Source organism: Stigmatopora argus, chromosome 10 (assembly GCF_051989625.1).
Source record: "Stigmatopora argus isolate UIUO_Sarg chromosome 10, RoL_Sarg_1.0, whole genome shotgun sequence".
Taxonomy (NCBI): Eukaryota; Metazoa; Chordata; class Actinopteri; order Syngnathiformes; family Syngnathidae; genus Stigmatopora; species Stigmatopora argus.
The window spans coordinates 1,741,975-1,766,139 of record NC_135396.1 but is presented as its reverse complement, the minus strand read 5'-3'; the positions used below and the strand labels follow the sequence as shown (position 1 = coordinate 1,766,139).

At 38.4% G+C, this 24,165-nt stretch overlaps 4 protein-coding genes and 1 long non-coding RNA gene across 7 annotated transcripts in view; 2 read left to right on the top strand and 3 right to left on the bottom strand.

Annotated features, from left to right (window-relative positions):
* Positions 1-1,272: 1,272 nt before the first annotated feature.
* LOC144083133 (uncharacterized) lies at positions 1,273-2,841 on the top strand. The gene is made up of 2 exons (XR_013303482.1): positions 1,273-1,398; positions 1,683-2,841. It is a non-coding gene; the product is annotated as an uncharacterized LOC144083133 (long non-coding RNA).
* Positions 2,364-10,679, bottom strand: ppp2r1bb (protein phosphatase 2, regulatory subunit A, beta b). The gene is made up of 15 exons (XM_077610661.1): positions 10,382-10,679; positions 9,344-9,434; positions 9,124-9,224; positions 8,804-9,036; positions 8,565-8,712; positions 7,393-7,548; positions 6,344-6,458; positions 6,160-6,230; positions 5,681-5,815; positions 4,855-5,028; positions 4,726-4,786; positions 3,537-3,691; positions 3,296-3,438; positions 3,136-3,227; positions 2,364-3,062 (listed from the first exon to the last, which is right to left on the bottom strand). Exons 1-15 carry the CDS (start codon positions 10,457-10,459, stop codon positions 3,046-3,048), a joined length of 1,770 nt encoding a protein of 589 aa, XP_077466787.1. The 5' UTR covers positions 10,460-10,679; the 3' UTR covers positions 2,364-3,045.
* Positions 10,680-11,057: 378 nt separating this feature from the next.
* On the top strand, positions 11,058-12,194 carry med29 (mediator complex subunit 29). Its single transcript, XM_077610666.1, has 4 exons — positions 11,058-11,254; positions 11,330-11,388; positions 11,655-11,739; positions 11,807-12,194. The coding sequence occupies exons 1-4, from the start codon at positions 11,096-11,098 to the stop codon at positions 12,035-12,037; spliced, it is 534 nt and encodes a 177-aa protein (XP_077466792.1). The 5' UTR covers positions 11,058-11,095; the 3' UTR covers positions 12,038-12,194.
* Positions 12,195-12,334: 140 nt separating this feature from the next.
* Positions 12,335-21,141, bottom strand: mlf1 (myeloid leukemia factor 1). 2 transcript variants are annotated; one of them, XM_077610664.1, is made up of 8 exons: positions 20,551-21,141; positions 19,850-20,000; positions 18,625-18,720; positions 15,646-15,729; positions 15,447-15,575; positions 14,199-14,358; positions 13,990-14,128; positions 12,335-13,102 (listed from the first exon to the last, which is right to left on the bottom strand). In XM_077610664.1, exons 1-8 carry the CDS (start codon positions 20,592-20,594, stop codon positions 13,042-13,044), a joined length of 864 nt encoding a protein of 287 aa, XP_077466790.1. In that variant the 5' UTR covers positions 20,595-21,141; the 3' UTR covers positions 12,335-13,041. The 2 variants fall into 2 exon arrangements, with proteins under 2 accessions (XP_077466790.1, XP_077466791.1); XM_077610665.1 differs by lacking the exon at positions 18,625-18,720.
* Positions 21,142-21,289: 148 nt separating this feature from the next.
* Positions 21,290-24,165, bottom strand: part of rsrc1 (arginine/serine-rich coiled-coil 1) — a 107,229-nt gene continuing 104,353 nt past the window's right edge. For both annotated transcript variants that reach the window (XM_077610663.1, XM_077610662.1), the window contains exons 9-10: positions 22,728-22,826; positions 21,290-21,799 (exon numbers count right to left, since the gene is read on the bottom strand). In XM_077610663.1, the coding sequence (XP_077466789.1) occupies positions 21,707-21,799; positions 22,728-22,826 (192 nt within the window). In that variant the 3' untranslated portion in view covers positions 21,290-21,706. The remainder of the gene's footprint in view (positions 21,800-22,727; positions 22,827-24,165) is intronic.

Genomic DNA, 24,165 nt, shown 5'->3' with positions numbered 1-24,165 from the left:
TGTAAGGCTTTTTTCCCTAAAACGACATAGTATAGTAAGGCTTTTTTCGTCAAAAACGACATAGTATAGTAAGGCTTTTTTCGTAAAAAACGACATAGTATAGTAAGGCTTTTTTCCGTAAAAAAATGACATAGTATGATAAGGCTTTTTTAGTTAAAAACGACATAGTATAGTAAGGCTTTTTTTGTAAAAAACGACATAATATAGTAAGGCTTTTTTCCGTAAAAAAATGACATAGTATGATAAGGCTTTTTTAGTTAAAAACGACATAGTATAGTAAGGCTTTTTTTGTAAAAAACGACATAATATAGTAAGGCTTTTTTTCGTAAAAAATGACATAGTATAGTAAGGCTTTTTTCGTAAAAAACGACATAGTATAGTAAGGCTTTTTTTTCGTAAAAACGCCATAGTATAGTAAGGCTTTTTTCCGTAAAAAACGACATAGTATAGTAAGGCTTTTTCCCCCTAAAAAACGACATGTATAGTAAGATTTTTCCCCCTAAAAAACGACATAGTATAGTAAGGCTTTTTTTTCTTATAAAAAACGACATAGTATAGTAAGGCTTTTTTTTCGTAAAAAACGACATAGTATAGTAAGGCTTTTTTTCGTAAAAAACGACATAGTATAGTAAGCTTTTTTCGTAAAAAACGACATAGTATAGTAAGGCTTTTTTCCGTAAAAAAATGACATAGTATGATAAGGCTTTTTTAGTTAAAAACGACATAGTATAGTAAGGCTTTTTTTGTAAAAAACGACATAATATAGTAAGGCTTTTTTTCGTAAAAAATGACATAGTATAGTAAGGCTTTTTTCGTAAAAAACGACATAGTATAGTAAGGCTTTTTTTTCGTAAAAACGACATAGTATAGTAAAGCTTTTTAACTAAAAACAACATAGTATTGTAAGGCTTTTTTCCCTAAAACGACATAGTATAGTAAGGCTTTTTTCGTCAAAAACGACATAGTATAGTAAGGCTTTTTTCGTAAAAAACGACATAGTATAGTAAGGCTTTTTTCCGTAAAAAAATGACATAGTATGATAAGGCTTTTTTAGTTAAAAACGACATAGTATAGTAAGGCTTTTTTTGTAAAAAACGACATAATATAGTAAGGCTTTTTTTTCGTAAAAAAATGACATAGTATAGTAAGGCTTTTTTCGTAAAAAACGACATAGTATAGTAAGGCTTTTTTTTCGTAAAAACGCCATAGTATAGTAAGGCTTTTTTCCGTAAAAAACGACATAGTATAGTAAGGCTTTTTCCCCCTAAAAAACGACATGTATAGTAAGATTTTTCCCCCTAAAAAACGACATAGTATAGTAAGGCTTTTTTTTCCTCATAAAAAACGACATAGTATAGTAAGGCTTTTTTTTCGTAAAAAACGACATAGTATAGTAAGGCTTTTTTTCGTAAAAAACGACATAGTATAGTAAGCTTTTTTCGTAAAAAAACGACATAGTATAGTAAGGCTTTTTTCCGTAAAAAAATGACATAGTATGATAAGGCTTTTTTAGTTAAAAACGACATAGTATAGTAAGGCTTTTTTTGTAAAAAAACGACATAATATAGTAAGGCTTTTTTTTCGTAAAAAAAAGACATAGTATAGTAAAGCTTTTTTGTAAAAAAAAACGACATAGTATAGTAAGGCTTTTTTTTTTAGTAAAAACGACATAGTATAGTAAGCTTTTTTCCGTAAAAAACGACATAGTATAGTAAGGCTTTTTTCCGTATAAAACGACATAGTAAGGCTTTTTTCCGTAAAAAAACGATAGTATAGTAAGGCTTTTCCCGTAAAAAACGACAGTATAGTAAGGCTTTTTCCGTAAAAAACGACATAGTATAGTAAGGTCTTTTTTCGTAAAAAACGACATAGTATAGTGAGGCTTTTTTCTTTAAAAAATGAAATAATGTAGCAAGGCTTTTTTGTAAAAAAAAAACAACATAGTATGGTAAGGCTTTTTCCGTAAAAAACGACATAGTATGATAAGGCTTTTTTAGTAAAAACGACATAGTATAGTAAGGTCTTTTTTCGTAAAAAAACGACAGTATAGTAAGGCTTTTTTCTTAAAAAATGACCATCTATAGGAAGTTCTGGCATTCTGAAGCTGGGATTTGAACCCAGGATGCCAAAGCTGTAAGACTGACGCAGTAACTACTACAAGACTAGAAGTGATCCGGCATTTTCAGGTTAGTACGCTGCATCATTCCTTTTGAAATGTTTTCACAACTTTTTTTTTATCTTAAGGTGAAACGGGAAGCTGAGTCATTCCAAAATGCAGCTATTGTAGTTGATGTCATCGTGTCACTGTCAAACTTCCTTTTCTTGTTAACTCGTGCCGAGAGAGTGAAAGTGGATGACATACGTATTCTTTGTAACTTTATTCAGATGAGGGAGGATACAGTAGAACAGCATCAAATGTGGGAAGCACTGAAAGGAACAATAAAACAAAGTACACTGGTCGTCAAGGTAAGTCTTCAAGAAAAAAAATACAAGACTAAAATGGGGGTTTTTCTTTCCCCAAATTATCTTCAATTGAGAGGAAATTCTCATTTTAATTGGCCCAATTTATTTGTTGCCATCAAAGGCAGGGAGTTAAAACATTCCTGTAGTTAGCCTGGGAGGTGGACTACACATCCTTGGTGTCCTAAAAGTACAGGACGTCAATCTTCAAGCCTAACTGCATTCTTGTGCATTGTTGTTTGGGTAGCCAATTAGAACAAACATATAACACTTACTTTCTCAATCATCATGGGTGTTTTGAAGTTTTATTATTTAGAATTTCAAGCAACACTGGATAAAATGCTCACGCTTACATTGCTTGTTGATGTTTTGGTGCTAAAATTATGGAAAATAAAAGGGGGCTCAAAGCAAAAGGAGGAATGTGAGTGGGGTTGGTGGGACTCATAATGCTTGGCTAGAGAGTAATATTAGCAGGGCCTGATTTTACAGCGAGAGCTCTTTCTAATTGGTCTGTACAGTTAGCCGTTGATCTTACACATCAATAAATATCTTGTAAAAGGCTTGAGCTGAGACGTGTCGCTTGAGTTAGGCCAGTGAGAGAACTGCAAAAGAGAGAACACCACTTTTTAGGATCTAAAAACGTAAACAAGGGACAGTTAGTGGACTTTTGCTTACCGCTGATGGCCTCCTGGGCAAAGTACTTGACGTCCATGTCTGTGTCGGTGGCCAGCTTCTCCAGCACCGGCTTGACTTCTCCCTGCAGCGTGCTGGCGACACAAAACAACGGTGAGATCTCCCACATTCTCCCACTTTCGCCACCTCCGCTAGGACTTACCTGCCGTCCAGGATGGGCCCGATTTTCTGCAGCGACTTGGCCACGTTGAAGCGCACGTTGGCCACCTGATCGTTGGACATCTTGAGGACCACGGGGAGCATCTGCTTGGTGGTGATGTCCTGACCGCACGCCTCGGACAGTGCCTGATGACGCAAAATACAAGTTGGTTAGTCGAATAAAGAGCACAAAAAAAATACTATTTACCGTCTATTTCTCTTGGGTTTACGTTTGCGAGACTCACGTTGATGCAGAAAAGAGTGGTCATCCTGTGGAGGTAATTGGGATCGTTGGCCATGCCCAGAACCTTGGGCACGATGGTGTTTTGCGCCCACTCGGCCCCAAAGCGCTCCACCAGCTTCATCAGGTTGCAAGTGGCCGCCTCGCGGATGGCGTACACTGCAACGAGAAACGGCGGTCAACGGTGAGATTGGGCTGTCGGCAAAAAGAGCTAAAAGTGTGGGATGAAGTCAGCGAGGAAAGCATTCTGAGGAGAGCATATCCCCCCCCCCTTTTAATTTAGATCTTACATAACAGTAGTCCGCCTAACCCCCAGACGCGCGACATTCCAATGATGTAATGCAGCTGGCCCTTTGTCCTCCATCACACATCTCTAATTGGGGAAAAACTCCAGAGGAAAAAAAAGAAGTGCTTCAACGCGACCTACTACGAAAGACAAGGTTCCAGTGTGTGGCGGTGCAAAGCGCCACCATGTTTAGGGAAACTATACTAGTTTTTTTTTTACGAAAAAAAAGCCTCACTATACTGTCTTTTTTTAAAGAAAAAAGCCTTACTATACTCTTTTTTTCTTTAAAAAAAAAAAGACAGAGTATAGTAAGGCTTTAAAAAAAAAAATAAAAAAAAAACCAAAGCCTTACTATACTCGTCTTTTTTTTAAAGAAAAAAAAAAGCCTTACTATACTGTCGTTTTTTTAAAGAAAAAAAAAGCCTTACTATACTATGTCGTTTTTTTTTAAACCTTACTATACTATGTCGTTTATTTTTTTTTAAAAGCCTTACTATACTATGCTGTTCATTTTTTAAAGCCTTACTATATACTATGTTTTTTTTTTTTTTTTTTTTTTTTACAAAAAAAAAGCCTTACTATATACCATGTCGTTTTTTTAAAGAAAAAAGCCTTACTATAAATGGTTGAACGTCAAAAATCATATTTGCTCGTGGGTAAAGAGAATTTTTAGATTGGTGACCCTTACCAGCGAAGTGTATAAAAAAAATAAAGCTCAATTTTAATTTTAAGGTAGTTTCCCTTTTTCCAAGTTTAAAAAAACCACAATAAATCACCTATTGCTCACGGTTTGGTTTTAGCTGACACGCATCGATTCCGCTTGAAAAGGAAGCGATCGCCAACTTTCAAAATAAACGCAGCCCGTGCCGAGCAGCACGCAAACGAAGAAAGGCAGAAGCGTACGTACCGTGGTCGATAAGCCAGGCCATGCAAAGAGTGTTGAGCTTCTCGTCAAAGAATTCCACTCCCTGAGGAAACAGAACGCCAATTTAAAACAGCGCAAAAAAGCCACATTTTCTTTTTCCGCATTTCTTACCAGCTGACCCGCCAACAGGGGCATGTATTCGATGATGGCCAGGCGGACCCTCCACTTGGCGTCCTCGGCCAACTCCACGATGGCCGGCAGGAGGGACTGGGACAGCTGGCGGATGCCGATCACCTCGTTGACGCAGTCCAGGTTGGAGATGATGTTGAGACGTACCTCGGGGCACTTGGAAACAAACCATTTTATTTATTCATTTTTGCTCAACAACTTCATGTCTGTCATATCATAAAAGGAGAAGCGCAATGTACTGACTGACTCTTTACTATTTCATTGTGCAGACCGTCGGTAGGGTGAATTTCCCTCGCGCCTCCATAAAGAAAGTACCTCCCCAAATAAAATTTAATGAACGGAGCACAGGGGGTCTTTTGGTTTACGACGCCGGTGTGAGCCAATTCTGTAAACCAAGTTTATCAGAAAGTAGGGGAGGTCATATTTACAGTATTTATTCCCCTTAGGAAATAGTGTATTCTGCTTTTTTTCCCCATTACGAACACATCACGATTCAAGTATTTTTGCATCTAAATCCTTCATTTCTGGCTGCATTTCGAAAGTCCAGGACAAATTCCTGGGAAAAAGTTCAACCAGATGAACTAAAGCGTCAGAATCTTCCTTGATTGAATTACACGTTTAAAAAAATCAGTGTTTACGGAGGAATTTTGAACGCATTTTGATGACAATCGCCTCTTCAATGACCTTCACGGTATGTATGACCCGTCTAAAGTTTCGCATGATGTTATGATCGCATGCTTGGCACAGCCCGGGTAAATAAAAGAAGAAATGGAAGAGGAAATAAAGAACAAATGTGAATTTCCTTTACCTCGTCCTTGAGCTGAGCCAGGAAGAGAGGCAATAAATGCTCTATTGTGTTATCCTTGCCCAAAATGGCAGAAAGACCCATAATAACCAAGGCCAGTGCTGACTTCACATGTTGGTTGGTGTCGGAAACCAGCTCCTGCAAAAATAGAAAAATAAAAATCAGCATTCGTAGGTTGGAGATGATGGACTCATCAACATACATTTGAGGTTTCACACTAAAAATATTGATCTACGCAAAAAAAGTACAGCTAAAGTCGTTACACGCGAGTAAACACTGCCCCCTGCTGGCTGTAAAGCAGGCCTATTCAAACAGCATCATAAAAATTATACGGTTTTTTTGTCTCCAAGGTGTCACAGCAAAGCACATAAAAAATATTACAAGTTGGGCGGTAGAAAGAAATATCTTGCCCTTGTGCATGCAATTGACCATAAAAGGAGACTAAAGTTCACCTAGGTTTTTTTTAAATATTTTTTTTTTACCTTGACGCAAGGTAGGATGTGAGTCATGATGATCTGCTCACGGTTGTCCTCTGGGAGATTCTCGCAGAATTCTAGCCAATAGAGAGGAAAGATATTTACGTTAAGTGGTAATATTTGACACCTAGCTCAAATGGATTGGAGGCATAGTCTTATTAATAAATTGGCTGTGGATTTATGGACTGACCTTTGACTTTGTTGGCTGCAGCAGCACGGACTTCAGCCTCGCAGTCCTTGAGAAGGTTTTGGAAAGCTGGGACCAGGTCATTCTTGGTGATTTCTGGGCCCACTGCCTTTTGGAGCTGTTTTAAAAAATAAAGTCATAATATTCCTCGCTGATTAAATCGTTTCATTTCAGTAAAAACAACATTAAAAAAGGTGCAATGACTGATCGGGTGGCCAACTTAGCAGTAGATCAATAAAAAAATAACTGATCTTATCAGAAATCAATAAGCCATAACACATTATTACTAGAATTAAATTTTGCCATTTTGAATCTAGGAAACGTTTTAAATGAAAGCTAACATTTGGGCCACATTCAGACTAAAAAGTATTAAGATGTGGAAAAAAAAGAAAGACTTAAGAGAACTGATATAATTTAGTAGTTCATTCCCACAGTAAAGAAATGGAGCATTTTACTATAACCCTGCTATTTTCATATTCTAAAGCAAAAATACTGCATTTTAATTTTCGGTAAATGCATCTTTTCAACGTTTTAGACAACTATCAACTGTGTATCTAAAACAAAAGCCCCATTTCACACTAAACCAAGAGTAATTAAAAACTATACGCCGCTTATGGGAAAAAAATGAAATAAAATTTGGCATCTGATTAAAAAACAAAGATACAGTGATGAAGAAAGTTGGCAGAGGAGTAGTCCCAATGACCATGGCAGTAAACATCCATCATAATGTCATTTTGGAAAAGCGCAATCTCATAATAAGCACTTGAGGTCCAGCGGCAATCAACGTCAGCAGTAAAAGGGCTTATCCGGCAACTCTCACAGCCCGCGGATGATTACGTTTTGAATATGGTCTGCCACAACTAAATTAACAGCAGTGCGCGCGATGCAGCTCATTTATATTCAGGAGATGAGGCACGGCCATCTTAACTCAGCCTTATTGAGAATTTTCCCATTACCGACACGAGTTTGGCTGGAAATAACGGCAATCCCCAGCAATTATTATTATTATTATTTCCCCCCACTTGATCAGTCCAAAAGCAATACAAATTCACCTCAGAAAACTTGTCGGCCACCATGTAGCGGACCCTCCAGGACTTGTCCTCGGCGGCCTGGCGCAGGGTGGGCATGACCAGGGTCTCCAGGTCTTCTGGAGGCAGCAGAGTGGCAATGCTGACGCACGCCTCCACCGCCAGAAGCCGCACAGAGTCCTGGTGGAAAAAAATGGAGTCAACGAAGGAAGGACTCAGATGGTATTATACATTTAGAAAGGGGTAAAAAAAAAAAAAAATCAGAGGCAAAATTGAAATCTTATGAAATGCTCAAAGTTCGCAAAATAAAATAGGTTATATGCTCCCCAAAAAATTCAAATCATGTCCTAAAATAACACGCGTTTCTTAAAAACACTGGAGTACAAAGAAAAGCTCCCTAACACAAAATAGTGACTAAACAGTAAACAATAGCAACACAAAAACAAAAGGGAAAAAAATGTTGATGTCAAATCTCAGTCTTTTACCAAATTAATAGCACAAAAAAATTATTTTACTGAGGCCCAGTGTTGTCAAAATAATTACTAGACCGACTCAACTTGAGTAAAAAAAAAAAAAAATTCCTACCACACTTCATAAGATGTTACATGCATTAATATTTAGTTGGATTGCTGCTTTTGTCCTCGCCAAATGAAACCAGTCAAGGACAAAAAAAATTGGAGATGAGCTACAACATTTTTAGGCAATAACTGATTATGAATAAATTACTTCTGCTGGCAATATTAAAATGTTACCACCCTAGGAATATTCCTCAAACTTTATTAGCAGTATCTTGCCTATACAGGTATCAATGAGTTTGTATATTTAAGAGCATTTTTTTTCTTAAACAGAGCTTAAAACCTTCTTAATAACATTAGTCGTTTTATAGATCTTGCAATTGGGGAATGCCTGTTGGTGAACCTATCAATCTAAAATGTACATTTAAAAATGAAAACTAAAGTTGTTAGGAAATTACATTCTAAAAACCTGTGTTAAATATATAGGCTTTCGAAACCAATGTCAAATATTTCTGCTTTTACAAGAGACAGGATTGATGTGGATTGTCAAAATTATATTTTCCTATTCCTTCTGTATTATAGTGTTCCATTTCTAACTCAAAACTAAACAGCTTCTAAATAGTTTTAACTATTTGGAATGAACAAATATATATAAAAAGGGGGGTTGTTGGGGGAGGATACCTGCTCATCGGACGCCAAAGCGGTGAAGAGAGAGATGATGTCACTCCTGACGTAATCCAACTCCAACACCCGGGCAAACTCGCCCAGTTTGGAAGCGGCGGCACGTCGAACCATCGGCGTGTCATCTGAACAAAGGGTGCGGAAATGCCTAGAAGAGACGCCGCCACGACCACGACAACATCGTCAACGCGACTTGGAAATACAAACATAATAATCCACGGCGTTAAAATGCGACTCACTGGCGAATTTCAGCCTTGACGGTGCTGGAAACGCGGGGATAACAAACGCTAAAGAGGCCGCAGGCGGACGTGCGGGAGGTGAACCAGTCACCGCAAGACAGGCGTTTGACCAAAGGCTCGAAATGGACCTCCAGGTCAACTGGAGAATGCTCCTGAGAGATCTTGCGCAGGGACTCCACTGCTTTGTCGCGAACGACCGTCTCCTCTACTGTAGCGAGGCTCTCCAGGGGTGGCTGGAGGTCAGGGAAAGTGGGAAGCCATATGTCAACAACGGGCAAAATGCCATTTTTGGAGGAAATTGTAGAAGACGTGGAACCTACCAGGAGGCAGTGGACGTACTCTGGGCCACCCACCAGCATCGTGAAGTTGCCAAGCTGCTCGGCCAAGGCCAGCAACACCTCGTCTTCATCATAGATGGTGTCTAACAGAGGGGGGAAAATGATCATTCCAATTGACCAATCACATGATAGCCCCGTTACATAAAACATGACTGTCGAGCTAGTGTGTTTTTATAGGGTGGTGGTGTTAATGGGTTACTACCTGTGAGGAAGGGAAGCAGTTCGGTGCGAGTCCGTTCCACACCGAGCGCCAGTGCAATAGTGGACAGCTTTTTGATGCTGTTCAGTCGCAACTGTGGAAAAGGAGAATGAACCCATCATATATTAGCTGCAACTGACAATGCTAAATGTCCAGTCTATTTTGACTGGGAGAACCGGAAGCGATTATTTGTCTTTGACACTGTAAACAGCCGATCCTTAAATAAATTGAATGTCTTATTGTTGTAAATAGTGGGAAATATGTCAGATACTGCAGAATCTACACCAAACTGTATACCTGTTTATTAACCATATATCCATAAAGATATATACAAAAAACGGGGTCGTGTTTTATCAACCTGAAATGTACGAAAGTATTCTATAAAGGTGCTTTGGCCATCGGTACTGTATAATATAATGTTTATATATGTATATATATAAAAAAACTATATTTTTGTAGTTACAAAAAGCAAGTCGAATAAACTCTAGTTAACCATAGTAGAGAACAACTGTCATTATGGATGCAAGAAATTGTGATTTAGGGAGTGGGTGTGGGTCTTCTATTGGCGGCCGCATGTTTTGGTACGACGGTTGGCTGTAATAAATACAAGCACAGATCCCGTTAATGCGCCATTCAAAGCCAATTCCTCGCAGATCCCTATCAAATGTAGCCATATTTGTTGTCGTATGGACGAGAACTGAAAAACGACCAAGCTACTGTCATGGTGTCCAATCACTCGATACGGAAAAACATCAGAAGCTAGCTTGGATCAGACATTTTTTGGCCCATTTAGCTGTTGAACACAAACTCGAAAAGAATACTATATCTGATCATACGTGTAGTAGAAAGAGTAACTTTGAAGAAAGGCATCATCTGGACGTGGGTGCGACCGTTTGCGAACGCCGCATAGGCCATGGCATGTTTTCGAGTTAGCAATGCTAACCAGTTATCAAGCGGTAAATAAAACACCACAGCGATCCCTGTGATCACCCGATCGGCAGAAAAGCGACAGGAAAGGAAAATATGCCAATCGCCACGTACCTGAACATCCTCGTTTCGCAGTTCGTCGATGAGAACTGCAATAGGGTACAGAGAATCGTCTCCGTCGGCTCCGGCCATTTTGGAATATACAGCGGTGATGAAGCGAACGGTGAGAACTTGGCCTGCTACGGGGTTTCCGGCCAGTTTATAAGGAGCGATGACGTCTTCAAGGAAATGGCTTCTCCCACTCTAGTCATGAATTCATATAGAAGACGTTCATGCTCGTTTCCTCTTTTTCATCTTTTATTAAGATCACGTCAAACTGTGGCTCCAATTGCTCGCAGAGCCTGACACAATAAGATAGTTTACTTTCAAAAATATATATCCATTTGCAAAAACACGCACCTAACCCACACGTTTCTGGTCAATGCACATGTATTCTATATTTTAAAGTGTACTTTTTAACCATTAGCAACATGTCTGTTTGCCTGTCTCCCGTTTATGTGTGAATTAAAATAAATAAAAAAACAAATGATAAACGTTGGATTCCATCACATTCATATGGGCTATATTTTTTTTTTATTTAACAAAAAGCAATTTATAGCTATTTTAAAGGACACTCAATTGACAACAATATTACATTCAAACAAAAGTCCCTATGGAAGAAAAAAAAGATCAACAACTGACGACGCTCATTTCCATTGGCCGCTAACACGCATCAGACATCTACTCTCATATATCTAACATCTACCTAACTGCACCAGTTGAGCCAAGATGGCGTCCCAACAACATCAACCCGGTGTTCCAAGTTTACAACAACAACAAGCCGCTACCCTGCAGCAGCAGCAACAACAGCAGTTGACTCAACAGCAAGACTTTGACCCGGTCCATCGCTTCAAAATGCTCATTCCGCAATTGAAAGAAAGTCTACAGGTAACGCACTGGATAGAACCCCAGCTCTTCCTATTAACGGCGTTTAACGGCGTTTATTTTTGTTTCGCCTCGCAGAACCTCATGAAAATCGCGGCGCTCAACTTCGCCCACAACACGAACATTGACAACGGAGTGTACGTACCCTTATTTTTCTTTTGTTTATACGTCCGCCGTTAACGACGGAACTACGTCATCAAGTGGCGACCCAAAATGGAGAAGCCATCACCCGCGGTGGTTTATTATTATTTTAAATCTAATTTATTATTTGTTTTTAATGGGCCCTGATGAACTTGAATGTTTTAAGAGAGAAACAAATAAGAAACACAGTAAATACAAAATAGGCTAAGCAAAGAGCCACATGTTCACCACTCCTACACTATGAAATGGGTTTCTGTTCCAGTAAAAGCAGCGACACTGCAGTCCAACGCTTTGACAAAAGCCTCGAGGAGTTCTACGCCCTTTGTGATCAGCTGGAACTGTGTTTGGTGAGATCTGCCCACCTTGACTTTCCCTTTCACCCTTTTGACCCTTGACCTCCATCTGTTTTTTTAGCGGCTGGCTTACGAGTGCCTCTCGCAGAGCATCGACAGCGCCAAACATTCGCCCAACCTGGTCCCCACCGCCGCCTCCAAACCAGACACGGTGCAGGCGGAGTCCATGTCCTACGCCCAGTACCTCGGCATGATCAAATCCCAAATTTCATGTGCCAAGGACATCCATAATGCTCTGCTTGAGTGTTCAAAAAAGATCGCCGGAAAGGGACAACCTCCAGGAATCATGTAAATTTTCAGGGCATTGACTTTTTAAAAAAAATGCCATTTAGCGTTGGTTTTGTTTTGCCTGCTTCTGTGCAAGAAGTCATGTTTTTGGTCAGTTTTCACATTATCTCTGCACTTTGGGGAGACTGGAGGAATCCATTAAAGGTATAGGATTGAAAACTTGTTTGTCTTACGTTAATGAATTAATAATTGCCGTTAGCACAACATGATCAACATAAAATTTCCTGATATAGCACCAATTCATTTTTTTTTTAATTTCAATATTTTCCCTCAAATAATTGGAAAATTGTGGGTCAAAATGTGCACATTCATGTTGACATTTTTATTTCTCAATGCTGTGTATATTCAAAATATACGAGAGCAACAGTTGCGTCACTAAGCTTGGATGAAAAATGAACAATACAAAAAAAAGGAAAGTTTTTTTTCTTTGTACAAAGATTACAGCAAATACAAGACATTTTCAGTACTTAGCAACATCTGTTTGACCTCATCTAAGTGCATTTGAATCATCCTAAAATCAGACACTCAAGTTATGGCCCTGTGGTGATGGTCTCAGTGTCATTTTTTTTTTTGGACACCAACTCAAACAATCAATTCCAAATGACAAACACGTTCTTAGCATTTTTTTTAAAATCCATAAATGCCATCTTATCTCCCCGTTCAAACCAGATACCGCGATACTACCCGTGCTTTCCATACATCTCCAACTTAGCTTCATCCGGAAACCAGCTAGCTAACCTAATCACAGGTATCATTGCAAAGTTCTCACGTCCTCCATCCTTTTTTTTTTCTCCACAAAGCGGGAAAATTTGAAATGTGAAAATTTTAAGCGATACGGTAGCAGAAGAAGAAGAAGCAGCTTCGTGGACAAACTGCGGAACGTTAAACCTTGAGGAGCACTCACCAGGTCAACATTCAAAATGGAGAAAACTAAAACATCAGGGATGAATGATACCATTATGTTTGTGTGCCTAGCTCTGATTGCGTTAGGGAGCACTGGACAATTGTTTAATCTTTTGTTGGGTTGGAAGACTTCAGGATACTTTTAGGTTTGGATTTGGGATGTTCTCTGCAAAGGCACATAACAAACAGGTCATATGACAAACCTCAATCCAGTAAATCATTCTTTTTTTTTTTACTATTAAACCTTTGGCTGCCCGATGCTGGCGGAGATTCATGCTTCCGAAAAATGGCATTTTACTTTTAAATATATGAAGGTTGTATTTTCTTCTTTTGCATCATTTTCTGGTCATGTGAACACAATTTCCCATCCAAAAATCTTAGGTTCTTGAGATTATTCATATATTTTTTCTTGAAAAATGACAACTTTTGGGAATTGAAAAAAGTTTTAAAAATACAAGTCAGTCTTTTTTATGCCAGTATTACTCATAAAGATTTATAATGGCCATATGTTATGGAAACAATGGAATAGATAGTTTTGGAATATCTTATTGTCAATAAACATTTTAGTCATTCATTAGCATGAATTGGTATATGTTCATAAATATGTACTGTCCCTTCATTAATAAATCAAACTCAATGATAGATCAAAATGTTATCCGTCAACTTCAGCTGCAACTTTAGAGAATTTGTAGACTATCATTTGTGTAAAAAAAAATCAAATTTCTTACTGAATTTACTATCGAACTTATGAATATTTTTTAAAAAAAAATCATACATTCCATCTTTCATGCAGGTTTAAAAATCTAGAAAAAAAATTCTCATGTGCACTTGTCTTCTGTTTACATTTGAAATACTCAATTCCATTTAACTGACTCTAAATATTTTTTTCCCATTGTTCAAGGTGTAGGGAGCATGGCGCTAACTTCAAAACATTTCTTTTAGCATTCATTGCATTTTTGGCGTGTTGGGCCTATCACGAGATGGTTTTAATTTTGGCAAAAAATATGCTTTGGGCAGTCAAAGTGTTAAAAATTCCTCCGCTAAATAACTAACCTGTGGGTGCGGGCACTACCGGTGAGAGCTGCCGACTGGCCTCGGTGATGATGGGGCGGCTCCAGCCGAGGCATGGAAACAGGAGGCTTGAACTTGGACAGCTCCTTCTGCCACTCCTCGTCGAAGGACTGCGCTTCGGCTAAGTGTGAAAAACCAGGACGCAAGAGTTATGAGAGGAAAAGGACAACAATAAAAATGACTCAACGCACATTCATCGATATTCTGGAAGTCCTGGATGAACTCTTTATCTCCCGTTTTCTTGTTCATTTTCTTCTCAACGACGTGTCCCCGGTCTTGGATGTGGTGGCCGATGGACATCTTCTCCATGCCGCTTTCAGAGTCTTTCAAGGCTCTCATTGTCTCCTTCACCTGCGCACGAGCGGAGCATTTTCCATAGGAGGAAAAGTTTTTGGTGATGATGTTGATTCGCATCATGTGGGCGTGTATTTTTAGGATCATTATGATTCATAAAGTGGTGACCTGATGCAAGTGATGTCGTATATTGTCAAGGGAAGTGTTATTTTTGGACTACTTTCAAAGTGAATGTTGGACAATAAAAAGAACGGAGTGAAAGAGTATTTGCTTGTATTTTTATTTTTTATTTTTTTTTTAAAGCAGCTTTTTCAGTAGGTTCAAATTATTCCAGCAAAAAAAAGCTGCTAATTTTTTTTCCATACCTCTCATTAAATTACCAACTAATTTTGTGTACTTTCAACAATTACCTGAAAAACTGGAGACATTTCTCCAAAATACACTTGTTCTACCAAAATATTCGATTTAGCTCCATTTTAATACAATAACTTTGAAATCAAAGATTATATTTTCATCCTGAAAATAAATCATTATGCCCAAAATACTTGCACTACAATACATCCATAATTACCAATATTAACACAATCATATTAACAGAATCAAAACTCCAAAAACATGCTAATTTTCTTTCCCTACCTCCCATTAAATTACTAACTAATTTTGTGTACTTTCAACAATTACCTGAAAAATTGGAGACATTTCTCCAAAATAGACCCACTTTTTCTAGAAAATATTCTATTCAGCTTCATTCTAAGATAACAATTTTAGTGATTAAGATTACATTTCCTCCCTTAAATTATACTATTATGCAAAAAAACTACAATACCCATAATTACCAATGCTAACACAGAATAAAAACTCCAAAAACATGCTAATTTTCTTTCCCTACTTCCCATTAAATTACTCACTAATTTTGTGTACTTTCAGCAATTACCTGAAAGATTGCAGACATTTCTCCAAAATAAACACTTTTTCTAGAAAATATTATATTCAGCTTCATTCTATGATAACAATTTTAGTGTGAAAGATTACATTTCCACCCCTAAATTATACTATTATGCAAAAAAAAAACTTGCACTACAATAATTACCTATGGCAACACATCATCATATTTTAACGGACCGCCACTGCGAATAATTACTTACGCCTCCGGGGCCCCGACGCGTCGACGACGAGGCCTGAAAGACCTTCGGGGGGTCGTTCCCAACCTTGGAATAGGTCATGACTGACGAGGAGCTGAAGGTGTGGGTGTTGGCGTCCGTGCCCATGGTCTCCTGGACGCGCAAACCCAATCAAAAGCGTCAGAGGAAAAGCTCGGGAGGAAACTCGGCGGCGTGAACTCACAAGGTTTTTGTGCATCCCGTCCATCCTGCCTCTCATGTTGGTCACAAAGTTGTCGAACATGCCGAAAGGGGTCATCGCCGTGTCCTGCACAAACACGGGAGGGAGAAAGAATGCTGGTCACGGCAGCTGCTTTCAAGGCATTACCAGCTCATAAATGACGCCCTTATGGTTGTATGTATTTAAAAAAATAATAAACATACATTGGATAGTCCCCTTTAAATGTGTTAGCGGCCAAATTGGGACAAAATCACAAAGCGTTGCACCGTAACTAAACTTTACGTATTTTGCGTATGAACTTTACGCCCGACTCAAGTTATTTCTATTTTAAAACGTGATTAGTTTTGTTTGTACTGAACGTGCATTCTTCAGCGTGGCATTTTCAGCTCCCGCTCAAGTCTGATTTATATTTAACATTGACTCCAGTTCGTTTGGACCTAATTCAGTGATTTTACACTTGTCACTGGCGCCTGATGACAAAAAAAATGAGTGGCCAGTCAATGGCATTGATCAGAATACAAACATTCATATATGTATCCCTAAAAAGTCAAATAAATACACTTTTGACCCCGATACATATCAATATATATCCTGACATTGTACAGTAATCCCTCGATTATCGTGTGTTCACTTATCGCGAATTTACTATTACGCAAATTTTTCTGCTATTATTATTTTTTTTAAATTATTTATTTTATTTTATTTTTTTAAGTTCATGAAACTCTTGCTACTAGGACTCAGCACTGAAAAAAAAGTTAAAATAAGGGTGACCCTATTTTGCGATTTTTCAATTTTAAGTGGACCAGACCATTTTAGATATAATATTTAATTTTTTTTAAATAAATGGATTAAAAGAACTGGATTAAAGTCCCTGAATATTCCATTTTTTTATAGATCTAAAACAATGTCTATTTTAGTTTATATATATATATTATTAGATTTTACAAAATAATTTTTGAACTAAAAACAGAAAAAATGGATTAGAAAATTGCAATTATTGATTTAAAAGGGGGAAAAACAGGAAATTTAATATACATCTATACTCTTCATTTGAATTTGATCCTAAAACAGAATGTCGACACTCATGATTTACTTTCCCGGGCCACACAAAATGATGCGGCGGGCCAGATTTGGCCCCCGGGCCTCCACTTTGACACCTGTGGTCTACATTAACCGTGATATTCGGGGAATTACCGTATTTCACCTTATAATGACATCATATAAAAGAATTTTTTTCTTATATATACAATTTTTTTTTTAAAGTCAGACAAACGGCTTTAGAATTTGAGCTCAGACTTTTAAACATTAACATTGCTTTCATCACCTGCAAATTCTTTACTTTCCCATATTTCACAAACGTGGGTCATCATCATTCTTGACTCTGAGTTGGCTATTTATTTGAATTAAATTTTAAGTCTGCATTTGTGAGACAATAAGCATACTGCCTACCCATTGTGAACCATATATATATTTCTTTTGGCATAGCTCCGCCCACTTGATCTGGGATGGAGATCATTCCACGGCATGAACGTTTCAAAGCGTGGAAGTCGGCCGAAGCCTTAAGTACTACGACCGGGCTTTATCTGGAACAAACCTGCCGGGTGTTTATGACTGGCGCGAGCATCCCGGCACGTACGAGGGGCTACGAGGGGCTACAACGGGCACGGTGTTGAATGACTTGTGTTCCATGTGTAATTGGGTCGCATTGCCGGAGATTAACGGCGACTTTGGCGCTGAAACCGAGCTTCATTCTGAGAAGGCTTGCACGGGGGGCCGAAAAGCCCAAAGGCTACCACGCCGCGCTCGCTCAGCTCTTTTCCAAAAGGTCAAGCTGATGTAAATAAAACACTCCTGCTCACTATCTCCCAAGGCCAATTTTATCCCAGAGTGGCATCTACGGGCAAATAAATGCCACGTCCATTTGGGAGGGCATTATATTTAGACCGGACGGCTTCGAGTAGAAGATAAGGAACCGTAAAACTGACAAGATGGCGTTCCACGTGATGAGAACGCCACTCTGTATATGGCAGTAGTTCTAGAATAATAACGTATTGATCCGAATATAAGACGATGTTTTGTTGCATTGAAATAAGACTGAAAAAGTGTCGTCTTAAAATCGGGGTCTAGACATTGTACCTGTTCACAGCACTAGCTGGTGCCGATATTATTTACATGATTATTAAATTAGTTATTTACATTTCATTGACAAATGTGATTGCACTTTCGTTTACATATTTAAATGTTCAGATGTTATGATGTGAGTTTTTGCATGATTTGAATGAGGCAAAATAACATTTTTCTCTCGAATGAATTGTTATAATCATTTGTTTCAGATGTACTGTCATTATTTTGTGTATAAAAATTGAATTTTATGTTTTTCAAACTTGAGTCTTAAAAAAGAGGGGGTCGTCTTATATTCGGGCCAATACGGCATTACATACCTGTCAACCTCTGCCGATAACTGCCCTTATAAATGATTATGATTCCCCTTACAAACCCCCAAAAAACCTTACAAACACCGTATTTGTAAGGTTTTTTGGGGGTTTGTAAGGGGAATCATAATCATTTATAAGGGCAGTTATCGGCAGAGGTTGACAAGTATGGTATTAGGATTTTTGATGACAAGGGACTGTTTCAAGACTGAAAAATAGCATCATGTGACTGCAAATTTATAAACAAACGTGGACAGAAAGTGAAAGGTGATACAAAGTCGTGAGTGACGATCCTCAGGGGATGGCGGGGAAACGTGAACCCGCATTACTATGCTATCTAAGTGGGAAGTAAATCGACCGGCCTTATTTTGTGTTGAATACTAGATTTGAAAACGAAAATCAAGAGTATGACGTGGCTGACGTGTTGATGTATGATTTGCTTTTCTATGACAGGTGCATTTTTTTACAGAGCAGTGATCATTAGAGGCGCAAACTAGCTTCAATTAGCTTTTTTTTGTATAGTAATAAGAGAGTAACATGTTTGTCTCACAGTTCTGAAGTTCCGAGTTCGAACTGCTTGGTTGCGGCCTTCCTGTGTAGAGTTTGCAAGCTCTCCCCGGGTTTGCGTGGGTTTTCTCCAGGTGCTCTGGCACAATTCAAAAACATGCATGTCAGGTTCAATGGTTTTTTTTGGCCAATGGTCAATTCCCACTACTTTTGTCCAGCTTATCTTTTAAAAACAAATCATTTAGATAGCAGAAGATCTAAAGAAGCCAAATGTGGCTCTAGAGCTGCACCCTCTATCCTAGTCAACTACACTTACAAAAAAAGTAAAATACTTTCTTTAATACACACGCATTACTCCAATAGACAGAAAAAAAATGCAGATTATAGTATACCAAACCCCATTTTGAGAGCAGATTAAAAACTTTTATGCGCATTGTGTGCAAAGGTTAACACTTTCAATACTTTGAAATTGACTTTTTGTGTCCAATTATAAAATTATTTCTCATTTACAAACTGATATCAGCACCCCATGCAACTCCAAAAGGATCAAAAGTTGGAATCGCCGCTTTTCCGGCACTGAGTGAGGTCATTAGCGCGGGAGGTATTATCTAGTATTCAAGAGGCATCAAGTTGCTGTTTATTGAGGCCCAGTCTTGTGATCAAAGTCATTATCAAGGATAAATATACAGGCCTCCATGGCATAGCGGGATTAAACTGGTTCATGTGCTTGTCCTGATTCGAGGGAAGGTTAACGGGTGCAAAACTGGAGACCAAGTCCTACAAAGTAGGGCCTCTTGCTTCAGTTTGCTTTGAAAACCATTTTTGGAATATCAATAAAGCAGATATGCAACCTAATTTGGCCATGTTTCATAATCAATACAATAGTGTACATTTAGTTTGACGTTTTCAGCTCAAATTTGGTGCACATTTTTTGACATCCACTTGATTTCCCTACAGTTGAAAAACTAACTCGCTTCACAAAAAGCATCCTTCTCCAGCCTTCTTTTTTATTATTATTATTATTTTTTTCTACGACAGTGTTGTCCTCCATGATAGCAAATGTTTACTAAATAAATTCAATGGAACCTTATTGATTTTAGACAGTTATTTCTAGTGCTAAAAAGGCTATACTTTGAGATTTGAGTGAAGTATATGTCATTTATCTTAAATTGTGGGCTGTCTCGACGAATATATTGGATTCAAAGGGAACTTTAACATGAGCAGTTAACGCTTGGAACAGTTCAATCGCTTTGTTGACATGTTCTCACCCTGTGATTGCCCCTCAACGTCGGCGGGTCCAACGGGTCGTGCCCGCGGCTTCTCCCGTCCGTGATACTCGGCGTGAAGGTTCCGCCCATCGGCTCCGAGAAACTCCGCATCACCTGGCGCATGTGATCTCGGTGGGCCCGGAATGGATCTCTACAAAAGACAAGGAAGGTTGCTCAGTAAAAGGTGCTACTGGTTGTTGGCCAGTTGGGATACTGGGAGTGTCATTTCTAGTTTCTACGAGGAAATGGTGTTCATAATTTATATTGCTAAGAGTGATCTCAGTCAAAATGGATTGGATGTTGAGCCCAAATTCAGATGGATTTGATGTCAACTGTTGTCAATGGCAGCCAATGAGTTAAATACTAAAAAGTAAAAGTCAAAAGGAGACTTGGAACAAAAACTGTTATTTTTTTTTTAGCTTAGGTTATTTATTTGCACTCATTTCCAATGCTGCTTATTAAAGTCAAGGTCGAGGTTATTTATTCATTCAAATGACCATATAAAATGACTTTAACCCAGAATATTGGATTTTAGTTCAAATATTTTGAGAATTTTGTCATCATACAAATTAAAACCATAAATGAGACAATAATGTTCACTTTTGAGATGTTTAGAAACTTAGATTTGTATATATTAAAAAAAAACGTTGAGCTCTGATAATGACAATAGTAACAACACAGCTTTTGACGTCAAAACTTACGAGAAAAAGGGGTCATCGTCAAAATCCCTGTAGTTTCCAAACATTTCCAAGGGGTTACAAAAAAACGTGAGTTTAAACAATATGGCCAGATGAACAAAAAAAGAAGTCGAATTTAAACAAACATAATATTCCGAATGGGCTGCAGGTGTATCACGTTCGAGAGAAGCTCCGGTAATGCCCGTGGGGAGGGTGGAGCTAATTTAGGAGAGTGGGCATTTAACCACGTGACGTCAATACCGGGCTCTCATTGGCCGATGGGAGACCACTTCCGTCAACGAGGTTGTTGTCTCGCTCAATGCTGCCATGACGACGGCGCTTTGGAAGCGTGTCGTAAAAACTAGTCTTTGATACTAGTCATCGTATTTAAGTGAAACACAGCCATTTAGGCACCTTCTGACAAAACGGTGGCCAAAGTCCACTATTCGCGTCCATTCCGTGGGTGAAATAGCTTACGAAGCCACGGTTTCAAGGGTGTGCGCTTGCTTTTTTAGCCTGTATTTAGGAGCTCATTACCGCACCGGCTATTTGGAGGGGCAATGGCGGGGTGACAGTGTCCCACACTGGGTATAGATTTACCATCTGGTCCGGGCCATAAATAGGCCCGGATCTGATTCTCTGCACTGTCTTAAAATGTCACTCATAATTAAAATCCAGACATGAACGAACGCGACTTAATTAATCTTGGACAGTCAACAAGGTCACACAGTTTGAAAAGAAAAAAAAAATGTGAAAAGACGTCTGTCAACTAACGCTCTTTATTAATGGAGTTGTTTACAAAAGTTGACACGCCATATCGGCGGTTTCAAAAGTCTTAACTATGTGTTCAAATTATTTTTGGGGGGTGAAATATAAAACAGAGACCGAGATTAGTAGTCATTTAAAAACATTTCCGCCAACGAAATGCAGGAACGTTTCAAAAAAGTTTTAAATTGACTAGTACTCGAAACATCGCTTACAGCGACGCCTAGTGGCAAAATGCAAGAATGGCGTAATCCACTATATAAACAAAGTAGTAATTCTAGCAAAAATGATATCACAGCTTCCACTAGGAATTAATTCTCATTGTCATTCAATTAAACACATTTAAGTAATAATTGAATAAAACTTGAAAGGATATGATGGCCAAGTCCAGATGAAATAAAATGGCGTTCCTCGGTTAAGCCACGGGACTTCCCATGAGCCTCTCCTGGCGTAGGGAATGAAGTCGGTTGAGCCACAACTCCTCAGCCTTCTCTTTGTCAATGAACAGCTGTGTGAGATGACAGATGACAAAATCGAAGACAATAATAAGCGCTCGGATGAACATATTTCCGTTTCAAACATCCGCCATTGTACATTTTTATTCCTTAAAATGTAGACCAGAATTTTGATTTTAAAGGGGGAAAAATCAGTAAATTTAATCTATATCTATACTCTTCATTTTAATCTGATCCTAAAACAGAAAGTCGGCACTCATGATTTACTTTCCCGGGCCACACAAAACGATGCGGCGGGCCAGATTTGGCCCCCGGGCCGCCACTTTGACACATGTGATCTAAAAAGTTTAAATGGTTAAACACAGAATTATGAACAAAAAAAATGAAACAAAAAAAATGTCATCCACGCACATTACGGTATCACACTTGCGTGTTTGCTAGCCTACGGATCGGAAAGCGACCTGTCAATCCGTCACCCCTGACCCGACGTTGCGTTTTTAGCCGGGTTATTTCGTAAGACGTCGGGGAGTTCATGTCTTTCGGCCCGGTGCTGGTTCTGTGGCACTAATGGGGCTGTGTGTGTGTGTGTGTGTGTGTTTGTGTGTTTGTGTGTGAGTGTATACACTGTGAAATTCATCTGTTCTAATTGGTAGCAGAGTTGAGGCCTTGCCCGCCCGGGGACATATTGGTGCCATATATCAGCCCGTAGCAAGGACTTGTGTGTGTATTTATGTAAAGTCTGTGTGTATGTGTTATCTGCATACATCAGGTCATAACTTAGTTTGCCCACAGGAGATAGATGAGCGAGCGGAAAACCCCGGGAGCATTAGTGCAGGTTAAAGTTTGCCTCTTGTTTTTTTTTAATTTTTGCGCTATACACAAATAGCTGATCGAAGATGGTAGTGGGTATACGACACCCCCCGAGGGTGGATGAGAACTCCTGATGGGGTGTTGTTGGGGGTTGTCATGGTGACCACTTACAGAAGGGTGAGCCAGACTGTCGGTGTCATTGTAGACAATGGATAGGGGAAAAGTAACGTCCACAGTTTCGGGTTCCTGCTTCACCACCACAGGCTCAATCTGGTAAGAAAAAGAGGGATTTTTTAAAATAAAATGGATACTTATTGGTGTCATTTTAATCCAATTCTGACAGTTTTTGATAAATGGAGTGCATTAGAAATGGAGGTGATTTGTATTTTCTTCAAAAGCCTGTCAGGTGAATTATTTTTTCCCTAAAGGCATGGAGATATTTGAAGATAATCACCAAAAAAAGATTGTTTTACATTCTTCCACCATACACAGAAATTACAATTTTAGGTGATTAAAAAATCAAAACAAAAAACAACAAATACTACAAGCCAAAATATTAATGTTTTGTACCCAAGTGTCAGCCACATATGTAGACACTAGGTGTTAATTATAATGATTAATTTTGATTATTAATCACATATTTACAAACAAATAAACAAAATGAAAACATTACTGTTAATAAAATTAAAAACAAATACTCTAGTTACGGCCCCCAGTAACACTATCACTATTTTTTTCATATAATTATCTTTTTTTATTTTATACATATATTTCAAGGGAAAAAAACAATTAGATAATAAATTAGCGAATTTAAAATGCATAATGCATACATTTATCAATGAGTGAAGACCTCCATTTATCCAGCAGGTAGCAGTATAGTTCTTCTGGATTCATGAAGTTGTATTGAAGCATCATGGTCACATCATTAGGTACACTCAAACAGTAAAAATATATATACATAAAAAAAGTTTGCATTTACATTGAACGTTTTGAGTGACTCGTATAAAACAGTGTTTTTTTCGGGGATTCTACTTTGCAGTTGCGGGTGAAAAAAGAACATTTTGATGTTTGTAATGGTTATTTTGACTGGCTTCAGCTTTTGAATTAGCTACTCTACGTATTGGAAATGTTATGAAGGTATTCTAAAAGCTTGTTACCGTAAGAGATACTTGATCCACCGTTTCCAGTTGCATTCGTCAAAAAATAAATAATAAAGAAATGACTGGGAGCTATTTTAAAATGGGCAAAAAGGATGAGCCATCTTCCACCTGCTTAAGTAGTAAACATTGAGCTGGACATGTTGCCAAGTGTGTTCATGTTTCAAAGTGTGTGTGATGAGGAGCTCTAGAGCAAATGTTTATCATTTGGAAGCATCTTCTGACATTCAATTTGGCTGCAAGCTAAAAGTGAGGCACGTCTAAGAGGTTCACAAGCTAATAAGCACGCTGATAAGCCAAGAAGCAAATATTCAACCCACTCATCTTAATAGTAACGTTCCACAGAAAAGCTAAATTTGGTTAAAAAAATATCTCAATTTTATAAATACTACTTCCCACATGTAGACGTGTGTTTCAAAGGGTTATAAGATTTTATTTACCGTATTCTCACG